This window comes from Gekko japonicus, unplaced genomic scaffold, assembly GCF_001447785.1.
Source record: "Gekko japonicus isolate JY-2015 unplaced genomic scaffold, Gekko_japonicus_V1.1 scaffold6815, whole genome shotgun sequence".
Classification (NCBI taxonomy): domain Eukaryota; kingdom Metazoa; phylum Chordata; class Lepidosauria; order Squamata; family Gekkonidae; genus Gekko; species Gekko japonicus.
Window position 1 is genome coordinate 11831 of NW_015160426.1, and position 11945 is coordinate 23775.

The window sequence follows — 11945 nt, forward strand, 5'->3', positions numbered from 1 at the left end:
GCCTGTGTTTTGATCCTTCTAGTGGCCGCTTTGATACTTCATCAGTGTATCTCTGGTTTATTTCCCTGCACTTTAAAAGTGCTCTGTATTCTGTAATAAACAGTGATAAACTGGTGAACTAGTGAAGTGACCATTAGAAGGAGCAAGTTATGAAATAACACATGCATACCATTGCTGTCACGGCAGGGCCAGGGAGCGTGGGGCAAACAAGCAAAGTCCAAAGCCAGTCCGAGATTCAGCCGAGCAGGTCAAGCAGCACAGTTCAAACAAATCCAAATCAGTTCCCAAAGCCAGCGTCAGACATACCAGAAGTCAAAATCCATAAATCAAAACGAAGCCAGGCGGGAATGCACGGAGCGTCTGGTCCTGTCAATCGAAGTTGCCAGCACAAAGCTCTGCCAGCAGCAGGTTTGCTGATATAGCGTGCTGGCTCATTATCTTGTTATCTCTTGCTGAGCAAGGTCATGCTTCTGCTAATACGCAGGGCTGAACGAACGTCTGCCACGCATGCGTGCGGCTTTCCTTCTTTCGTTCAGCTCCCATCTTCACTGACTCCTGAGCTGGTTCACAGGTGGCGGCGAGTCGGGGGGTGAATTGTCTGTGGTAAGCAGAGCCTGATCCGGCGCAGGTGTCTCTTGGGAGGCTCTATCCTCCTCAAGACTTAGAGAGTCTTCTGCTAAAGGAGCCAGTTCCTGGCATTAAGTGTCTGCTTCTGGATGTTCCTCAGGGGCTTGTGGTGCCAACTCCACGTGCTCCTGGCTGTCAGGTGCTTCATCAGGCGCAGGCATGACAATTGCACAATTGTTTGCTAATATTCTAATGCAGTGGCACAACCCGATGAAAAGTGGTAGAGGAACAGATGAAAAATCACCTATAGATTTCCACTGTCAAACAGGATATCAGCCCAGCCAGGAGGTCTTAGGGTATTACTAATTAACATATTTTAGGGTATCAGTAATTAACATGTAGACAGAATCTCTAAAAAGTAGTTTCCATAGGCTGTGCCCTTGGTACAGCAGGGAGCTGGATTTTGTAGGCCTAGACTCAAATCACAATTCATAAAAGAGTTATTATTATTATTATTATTATTATTATTATTATTATTATTATTATTATTATTATTATTATTATTATTATTATTATTATTATTATTATTATTATTATTATTATTATTATTATTATTATTATTATTATTATCATATGTCAGCATGTATAGCATAGCGAGGAGAGCCTAAGATTTTCTGGCAGATAGAAGTTCTAGCTCTTTTAGTGTTATGCACCACTAGGTGGCGAGGTAGACTTTTTAAAGCACAAACTGTTTCAGAGGTGGTTTACTATTGCCTGCCTGTGCATCACGACTGTGGTATTCCTTGGATGTCACCCTTCCAAATACTAGATAAGGCCAACCCTGCTTAGCTTCCGAGATCTGATGATATTGGGCTAGCCTTGGCTAATCCAGGTCAGGGCATAAATGAGAGTTACTGACTGATCATGGAAAATTCACGGTCCCTCATCCCCCAGAATACTGCTTTGGTGTCAGTTGCTCCCTATTCATTGCCTGCTATTCGTTATTCCTGACTTTTACAGATGATGAACAGTGATGCATCATGGAAACACCTTAACCAAAGCAACCAAGGAGAATTCATCTTATTGGGAGTGGCTGACCGCCCTCGCTTGGAGAAGTTGCTCTCTGCTGTCATCCTGATCTGCTATACAATGACCTTGCTTGGAAACACGACCATCATTGTAGTGTCAAGGCTGGATCCTCGTCTCCACACCCCCATGTATTTCTTCCTCAGCAACCTCTCCTTTCTAGACCTCTGTTACACAACCAGTCTCGGGCCCCAGATGCTGGTGAATTTCTGGGGAAAACGAAAGACCATCAACTATGTTGCCTGTGCAGTCCAGTTATATGTCTCCCTTGGTCTGGGCTCAACAGAATGTCTTCTATTGGCAGCCATGGCTTATGACCGCTATGCAGCAGTCTGCCAACCCCTGCGCTACACTACCATCATGAGCCATTCCATATGTTTCATAATGGCTGCTATCTCCTGGGTAAGTGGCTTCAGCCACTCACTAGTGCAAGCAACAATGACCCTGAGACTCCCTTTGTGTGGACACAACAGCATAGACCATTTTTTCTGTGAAGTACCGGCTCTGCTCAAACTGGCATGTGTGGACACTTCAGTCAATGAGGCTGTTCTGTTGGGTTCCAGTGTGGTCATCCTCCTTCTCCCCCTGAGCCTCAGCATAGTATCTTATTGCTACATCACAACAGCTGTGTTGAGGATCCGCTCAGCCGAAGGCAGGCGCAAGGCTTTCAACACCTGTGCCTCCCATTTCACTGTGGTGTTTCTCTTCTATGGCTCAGGCATTTTTAGTTATCTTCAGCCTCCTTCGAACTACTCCCGTGACCAAGGCAAGCTGATGTCCCTGTTCTATACCATGGTTGTTCCAATGCTTAATCCATTAATCTACACGCTGAGGAACAAAGATGTCCACAGAGCTCTAAAAAGAGTAATGGGCAGGGAACCAAAAACTTAGTCCAGTGATTCCAAAGTCCATTTCTAGAGGATCATCTGAAGAAGTGAGCAGTGACTTGTGAAAGCTCCTACCCTGCTACGTATTTTGTTAGTCTTTAAGGTGCTACTGGACTCTTGCTCTTTTCTAGAGGATCAGTAGTATCTCTTTTCTAGAGTAGTATCTCTTAATAAATAAATTACAACAACTAATTATAACTCACTTTCCCACCTTAATTGCTCAAAGCAGTTTTCTTGAAACTAAATATACCATGAAATCTCTAAAATAAACTTAGGAATCAGCGAAAGTCAAAATAACATGATTTAAATCAGATAACCCTGCAGTAATAAATGTATAGGTGAATCATAACCACAGTAAGGAACCAGAACTGAAATGAACCTACCAGGAACAACTCAACCAGAAGAAGAATTGGATATGAATAGAAAGTTCTTCTCATTGTGCCTAAACACTAGCACCCTTGTGTTCGGTAGAACTCTCTGGGAAGAGTGTTTCACTTTCAGTGATATGGTATCGCCACAGGAAAGAACACCAGACTAATAAAAGTACAGATGAATCATAGCCATAGTGAGGAACCCAAGTAAAAAAACCTTTCCAAGAACAACTCAGAAGAAGAACGAAATCAAAAGTGCTTCTCAGGGGACGTGAATGTAAAAACTCTAAGGAGAGCCAGTGTGGTTAGACTACCATACCAGGATCTGGGAGACTTTGATTCAAGTCCACGGAAGCTTGCTGAGTGACCTTGCACCAGGCACACTCTCATCCTAATGTACCTCACAGCGTTGTTCTGAGGACAAAATGTTTTTTCTCCCCTCAGAGTCTGTAGTGCCTATTTCAAGCTCAGTTCAAAGGGTCTCAGTGCTCTGGTTATTTCACCCTATGCCTGCTCACCCAACCATGCTTTTGGGTATGTGTTATATATTGGGATTGAATCATCCCTGATTGAATCACCCCAGAGACTGGCTGATCTTGGAGCACAAGAACAGTAGCTGACCAGGACTCTGGAATAAACCAATCAGGTGGTAATGTTTTGTAAATAACCTATCACGGGGGGGGGGGGGCGGGGAGCGTCAGCTTGTTCATGGCAGACGCAATCTAGCTTTGCTCTGAAGCGATCCTCCGAACTCCTCAAAAAACGAAGCCTTCAAACAACAGAAACTCTAAAAATAATATGGGAAAAAGCGACGAGAAACGCCTGAAGCCAGGAGATTCGCAAACAAACAAACCAAAACCCCTTTTTAACACCCCAAACGCTAGCGAAACTACCGGCCAAGCGAAAATGAATGGGGACAAAATGGCGACCGGAGAAAAGAAGAACACCACAGAAACACAAACATTAACAAATAGCCTATCACGGAGAGTGGGTATGTGTGGGGTGGGGTGTTTTGCATGCATATAAGCAGGGCTCCGGCCCTGCTAGAGTTGTCTTAGAGTTAAGCTGAAATCACTAATAAACTATGAGCTGATCACTATACGCATCTCGAACCCAGTATATTGCAGTATGTGAAAGAGATCCCTTTGATAAGCAGCACCAGTTAAGTAAAAAACTTCCACTTGGTGGCCGCCTTGAACAGGTTCATACAAGGGAGAGGATGGGGCCACTATCTGGTGTGAGAAATTTGCCAACCTCTCACAATCACCAGGCAGGTTAAAGGCTATTCCAGTGGTATCAAACTTATTTGTTACGAGGGTTGGATCTGACATACATGTAACTTTGTCAGGCCAGGCCATGTGTGCCATAAAATGCAATGTTGGGTACCGGAGATATAAACTTTATAAAAGACAGCAACTGGTAAGCTCCAAGTTGGTGTGTCCTCACTGCAAGGCCCCATGAGCTGGGAGGGGGGTGCAGAGGAAAACCCACATGGGTGGACTGGAGAGCCAGCAGTGCAATGCAGTGCACTGCTGGACAGACGCTCCCAGGCCCCAACAGAGGATCATCTGCAGACACCCCCATATGCAAATACTGATCCCTGAGGCCATCTGGGACAGCATCCCTGGAGCTGCAGACCAAGTTGAGAAGTATGAATGAGCTGCAGTGGCTCCCACCTTACCAGTGAGTCTGTCTCTGAAGTGAAGGGGTCCTGCTTGACTGCTGCAGATGAGGTTGTTCCACTATGCTGAAGCTACAATTGGAGTGGCTCCACTCCCCCGCCCCCAAGCAGTCTCCTGTTCCCTCCCTTGCACCAGTTGCTCACAGGCCACATAACAGCCCCAGATGGGCCAGTTCTGGCCTCCCGGCCCTATGTTTGACACCCCTGGGCTATACTGTGATACACGGAGAATACAATTGGCCTAATAGTCACAATCTCTTCTACTGGTACTGGGATGATATTTGTGTCCCAGAATTTACTGTCAATGTAGGTGCCAACATATGCAATCTCAACCACCCATAAAGGACAACTTCCCCTTATACTGCTGCACCAGATTAAGCCAAAAGTCAACACTTCATCGAATACTGGGGTTGCCAACTCTGTGTTTGGAAACACCTGGAGATTTTGGGTGTGAAGCCTGGGGAAGGCAGGATTGGGGGGGGGGGGTCATTGGTATATAATGCCCTAGAGTCCACCCTCCAAAGCAGCCTTTTTTCTCCAAGGGCATTGATTTCTGTCATCTGGGGATCAGTTCATTTGTAATACTGGGAGATCTCCTGGCTCCACCTGGATATTGGCAATCTGAGCCAATACCCACCTCAGCTCTCTCATTAACATGCTTTGATATCTTCCACAGACCTTTTTCTCATAGAAGGAGCTATGCAAATCTCCTTTCTTGGCCAGAGACAATTATAGCTTCCAAGGGGGGTGGGGGGAAGCTGTGTGGGGAGACTGGCACGTTGGTGGACTTCTGGATTGACGCACGTCTTTGATTGACTGCTCAGCAACCTCTGCGGCAACAGCTTCCTCGAGTGCGGTTTGAAAGGTAAGCTTTTTCGTGGCAAAAAGCTGCCGTTGCAGTTTCTCATCCTGAAGGCTGCCGACTAGCCTGTCTCTGAGTCTGTCATTTAAGTCCGTAAAGTTGCACTGCCGCGCTGTCTTCCTAAGGGTCATCACGTCATCAGCAACTGACTCGCCTTGGGCCTGGTCACGCTTGCGGAATGCGTGTCAACATGCAATCTCGGAAGGTTTCGGTGGAGAATGTTCACGAAGCTTAGACTTTATTGTGGTGAAGTCGGTCGCCTTGAGTTCAGCTGGCACCACTAATGTCTGAGCCACGTTGAAGATGTGTTTTCCACAGACGCTGAGGAACGTAGCTTTCTGGAGATCTGCATCAGATCTCTTTTGAGCAGCCATGTAGAATTCAAACTGGGAGACGGAGGTGTCCCAGTCCTCTGGAGTTGAGCTGAATGGTTCAAAGTGGCCCTTTGTGGCCATCGTAGTTCCACGCTGGGGCAGCAGGTTATGGTGCCCTGCTTGTTATTCCGGTGGGCCAATGTAGTTTGCCGGGGTTCAAAGAAGACACGACACAAACAGCTTCTGCAGAAAGCTGACTGACTGAATGAATCCTTCAATGAATCCTCTCACTCACCAGCTATATTTATTTTAAATCCGTCTCCTCCTTTCCCCCTCCCTTTCATACATTACAGCATCCTGTCATGAGACATGAACTAAGGAGTGTGTGTGTGTGTGTGGGTGTGGGTGTACAGGCAGCTGTCTGTTATCTCTCTCTCCCCCTCTGCCAAGGCCAAACTGACTGCGTCATTAAGCAGTAAACAGATTCCATCTTGGGCTCTCAGTATGTATATGCATTTCAGTTCCCAATCTCCAGCCAGGAGAACAGGAGAGCAGTGAATTCTTCACTGTGCCTACAGGCCAAGGCAACAATTCCTTGCCTGCTGCAGTGATTAGCTCAGGTTCTGTGGGTCTGCCTACCTACCCACTCGATCCCATCCTCATTGCCAGTATTATGTACTTATATTGCTCAGAAAGCAGTCAATTTTTGATAGGCTGGTTTGGCCTAACTGTTTTCAGTTATTTAATTGCCATTAAATATACAAAGAACGTCCTGTTCATTGGCTTTCATTTTTTTTGGCTTGGGAATTTATTTGTACAACAACGCCGCCACTGAAGACTGGGATGCATAGATCTCCGGGTTCCAGTTCTACCTCATCACAAATGAGATCACCAATCATGAGATCGTCAAGGCCACATTCCTCAGCCTCTGTGGGCGCCCCACCTTCAAGACCACCTGAGCTCTCATGGTGCCACAGGACCTCACCCCCATATCCTTCAACATGCTCAAGGGCAAACTGAAAGATGATTTCTTGCCTCATCCCTCCAGAATTGCCTGCCAGCACACCTTTTACAAAAGGGACCAGGCACCAGGAGAGTTGATTGCTGCCTTCGTAACCACCCTCTGAAAGGCATTGCTCCAGTGTGGCTTCCACAACATGGAGGAGGACCTCTGAGATCATTTGGTGTGTGGCCTCCGAGATGAGAAACTGCAGTGTCAGCTCTTCATGAAGCACAACCTCAACTTTAAGACAGCCTACGAGGCCATCGCCACCGAGGCAACACAACATTTGACTAAAGAGGCCTGGCAGACGCAGAGTCCACCTCCATTCCACAAGATTGAGGCTGTTCATCAGGAAAATCCAAACAAAACAGACCTCCCAGTAACCACACTCCAAAGAAAACAAAACTGGGGCCAATATCAATCCAAAGATACACTCTAAAAGGTAAGTAGAGTATGCTTAATACATATGCTTTATACTTAATAGTAACTTCTCAGTGTACAAAATTTCCCCAAGTTATATAATCTAGCCATACAATATCAAAGTATTTACAATAACAAGATAATACAATAAATTGTCAGTTGCTGCCAAAAGCCCGAAGATATCAGTGGAATTCCAAAACAGTAACTGTTGGCAGTGAAAAGAGTATAAGGCTTATAAAGCTTAAAGCTAATGAAGCTTGACGAAGCAGCCAGCTTGTAATTGGTTTCGTCTAATGACTTCCTCATAAGCAGCTTAACTGATGTTGTATACAAGTTTTCTTAATGTGTGTATTTTTCTAGTTTTTAAAGACTCTTCTCTAGAGTTGCTACCTTTCATATAGGGACTAGCCCTTATTTCCTTGGACCATATCTCATGTGGGCCCTGTCCTTGATAGACTAAGCATCGTAGCCAAGGAAATAAGGGCTAGTCCCTATATGAAAGATAGCAACTCTAGAGAAGAGTCTTTAAAAACCAGAAAAATACACACATAATTTTGTAGGCCATTCCTGATACAAGCTGTGTACACGTTCTTTAGTTATGGACTCTCATTAAACACTTATCTTCTTAAGAAGCCTTGGTGTGTGGTTTGATCCTGCTAAGGAGCCTGACAATATGGGGGCTGGGGGGGTTCATTCTGTGTCTTGGTATTGCCATCGCATTCCTGTCTCTGCTGTTTTCCCTGTGTCGCAACGCTTATCTCTACAGATGTGCAGGAGGAGCTTATGTAGGAAGTTGTATTGTCTGGAAGTCTCCTATGTACCGTGAGAGACTACTATTTCCCAGCTTTCTCCACCTAATGGTTTCCTAGCTGGTCCCACCCACGGGAGGGTAGCTGATTGGCCCATGCCGGGGTGTGTGTGTGTGCATACGAATGCCCTATATCCTATTAGGCTCTATGGGTTGCCGCCCTTCTTAACAGTGCCTGTGTTACTGCATCTATGGCTTTGCAATAAAAGTATAACCGTTCCTGAATGCGTGTACTTCGTTGTTAGCTGTGGGTTCTGACACAATAGCCCACCAACACCAGGAGAGCCTGAATTCTAACTAGGTACTAAACAGGCAGTCACTAGACAATTGAATTGGCTTACCGGAGCCTTTGTAGGGTCAGAGTCAGGGGTCTTTTCCCCCGGGGGAGTTGCTACCAGGAAGTGTGAGGGGGCTCGACCATCCTCTGGGCTCCTTGCGCCAGCTGTGGAAGTTCCCACCAATAAAAGTCATGCCGGTTCCAGGCCGCTCAATGCCGGAACTGTGGGAAATCAGGGCACATCACATGGACCTGCTGCTCTGCCCCCCCCCCCCCGATGCATCGCCACAGTCAAGACGCAGGTCACCACCAGTTGCAAGGAAGGCTTCTGTCCGCCATGCTGAGTGCCACACCCTCTCACTCCGCTCTGCCGTGCCTGCTGAGACCAGCAGCTTCTCGGTCCTGATGCTACAGCCCTCAACATGTGCAAAGATCAAGGTGACGTTCAAAGTCCAGAATGTGCCCTGTGAGATGGAAGTCAACACTGGGTCTGCATTGTCCATCATCTCCATGAGCATGTTTCAGCACATCTGCCCTAATTTGAATGGGTGATGCCTCGAGCCATTTGACTTGATCCTGAAGAACTTCCAGGGCCGCTGAGTGCCAGTCTTGGGCATCAGCATGTTCCAGGTCACCTACAAGGATTTCAACGGTCCCCTGTGATTGGTGGTAGCGCAAGGCCACCAACTGAGCTTGCTAGGCCTGTACTGGTTCAAGCCTCTGGGCATCCATGTGACAGGTGTCCACTGCACCAACCAAGTAGATGTCACGGCCATCTGTGAAGAGTTTCCCACTGTCTTCGATGGCTCCCTGGAAAAGTATACCACCCCCCGTCTCCTTCAGCCTCGACCCAGCAGTGGCACCCATCCACATGAAGGCTTGCTAGGCTCATCACCCAAGGAGTCTTGGAGCCGGTCCCCCATTCATGGTGGGAAATGGCCATTGTCACCCCACTCAAACCAAATGGAGCAGTCAGAATCTGTGCAGACTACAAGTGCACAGTCAACAAGGCTTTGCAGCCATACACCTACCCAGTGCACATCATGAGCCACCTTCTGGCTTTGCTGAATGGTGGAACTGTCTTCATCAAGCTCAACCTGGCCCAGGCATACCGGGAGCTACCTGTAGATGATGCCACCACTGAGGCCCAGTCAATCATCATGCACAGGGGTGCATTCAAGGTCAAGAACCTGCAGTTTGGTGTCAAACGCCACCCCAGGGATCTTCCAAAGCTTAATGGAAGATCTGCTCTATGGACTTCCAGGTGCCATCCCATATTTTGATGATGTCCTTATTGCTGGGGGCTCCAAGCTAGAACTTGCTGAGTGACTCCGGGCTGTCCTCTGCCAACTGCAGAATGCGGGACTAAAGGTGAGATGGGAAAATGCCAGTTTGGTGTCCCCAGTGTCGAGTTCCTGGTTTTCCTTGTGAATGCAGAGGGCATCCATCCAACTCCAGCTAAGGTATAGGCCATCTGCAGTGTGCAAGCACCCCAGTCAAAGAAGAAGCTGCAGTTCTTCTTAGGCCTTCTGAACTTCTACCATGCCTTTTTGCTACACAAGGTGTTGGTTGCGGAGCCATTGCATAGGCTCCTGGACTCATCTGTCCCCTGGACCCGGGACCAGAAAGAAGCTGTGGCGCTCTCTGCTGGAAAGGAACTCTTGTCTTCAGAGAGCATCCTCATACACTTCAATGAGAAGAAAACCCTCATCCTCGCCTGTGACACTTCACCTTACGGAATTGGAGCCATCCTAAGCCACAGGATGCCCAACAAGAGGGAGGTCCCCATCGCCTACTTCTCCAGAATACTGCCCTCTGCGGAGCACAACTTCACACAGAGTGACAAAGATGCATTGGCCATCACTGCAGGAGTCAAGAAGTTCCACGACTACCTGTACGGATGGAGCTTCATCATCACCACAGACCACAAGCTGCTGCTGGGGATCTTTGAGCCAGACCGGCAGACGCCACAGATCCTGTCTCCCTGGATGCTGCGGTGGACCTTCTTCCTCTCAGCACACTCCTACAAGCTCCAGCACCATCCGGACAAGGTCTTGGGCCATGCTGACACCTTCAGCCGCCTCCCACTTCCTGATCCAGCTGTCAACCCATCTCCAGCTCACTACAGCCTCCTGCTCAAGGATCTCCTGCAGCCATCTCTCCGCACCTCCAATGTCACCGCGCACTTGGCTAAGGACTACACCCTGGCCCATGTTCTCAAGTGGGTCCAGTGGGTCGCAAGTCCGAGGAGTTTCAGCTTTACAGCTCCTGGCAGCATGAACTTTCAGTACACAAATGCTGCCTGCACTGGGAGAACCAAGTCATCATTCCACCCAGACTGCATCAGGAAGTGCTCGAGGCACTCCACGTTGACCACCTGGGCATCGTGCACATGAAGGCACTCACCCGCAACTACGTTTGAGGAGTGGGTCTATGCCTGCCAGCCTTGCCAAGAATCATGGCCATCCCCACCACAGGCTCCAGTGCAACTGTGGGAGACAACGCACATGTCGTGGTCAAGGCTGCATGTAGATTTTGCCGGTCCATTCCAGGGACAGGTTTTCCTGATTGTGGTGGACTCCTACTCCAAATGGCTGGAAGTCATTCCGGTATCCACCATGTCATTGCTGTCATCATCTGCACACTTCAGTGCCTCTTTGGTACGCACGGGCTCCTGGACATCATCATGTCAGACAACGGGGCCCAGTTCACGTCAGTGGAGTTCCAGCATTTCCTGGCTGACAACATCTTTCACCATGTCACATTTGCTCCGTTCCACCTCTCGACCAATGGGCAAGTCGAGAGGATGGTGCAAACAATGAAGGACAGTCTCTGCTGGATAACCCAGGGAGACTGGCATGCCCAACTGGCTGCTTTCTTGCTTCAGTAGCACATCACGCCCTACTCTGCAACAGGGCACAGCCTAGTGGAGCTCTTGATGAACCAGCAGCTCACCACACACCTCAACAGGCTGCACCTGGACCTGTCTCCAGAGGATCCTCAGTGACCCGAGTCAGCAAAAGAGGTGAGAGCTTTCCAGCCGGGAGACATGGTCTACGCCCAGAATTACAGTGGGGGCCCGGCCTGGGTTGCAGCAATGGTATCCAGGGCAACAGGGCTGGTGTCCTATGAGGTGGCCACCACCGGCAGCCAGAACTTGCAGCGTCACCTGAATCAACTTCAGTGCAGATGACCAGAGAGGGTACCGGTGGTTGGAAGCAGCCAAACAGAAAGCATTCCTGAGCCCGCAACCACAGTTTCCCGGCAGGTTCCAGATGACCCCATGACTCAACTGTCGGAGACGAGCAGCGCTAGGGTAAGCCTTCCTGTCACCAGCACAGAGAATGGCATGGTGCCAGCGGCGTCACAGCCAGCCACACTGGACTGTAGCTTGCCTGCAGAAAGCAATGAATGGAGATGTTCTCAGCATGTGCGGGCTCCACCCCGCTACCTGCAGGACTATGTTTGCAACCGGGTGCAACCCTGTCTAAGGGGGGAGGGGTGTTGTGTATTCAGAGCTTTGAGTGAATACTCATTGTTCAAGAAGCTCCTTGCAGCTACATTTGGATTGGCCACCCTTGCCGAGCTGGCCAATGAAGGAACATCAGCTTGAAGCATGCCGTGAAACTAGGGGTTCCTGAGTACCTAATTGCCTATTGGTGTATTTGG

General features: G+C 48.4%; 1 protein-coding gene across 1 annotated transcript; it reads left to right on the forward strand.

Annotated features, from left to right (window-relative positions):
• The first annotated feature begins 1590 nt into the window (after nt 1-1590).
• On the forward strand, nt 1591-2544 carry LOC107116116 (olfactory receptor 2G3-like). Its single transcript, XM_015417988.1, has one exon. It carries the CDS (start codon nt 1591-1593, stop codon nt 2542-2544), a length of 954 nt encoding a protein of 317 aa, XP_015273474.1.
• The last annotated feature ends 9401 nt before the right edge of the window (nt 2545-11945 follow it).

What these genes read in the sequence shown, in the direction of transcription:
- LOC107116116 (XM_015417988.1), top strand. Translation starts at nt 1,591, where the DNA reads ATGAACAGTGATGCATCATGGAAACACCTTAACCAAAGCAACCAAGGA.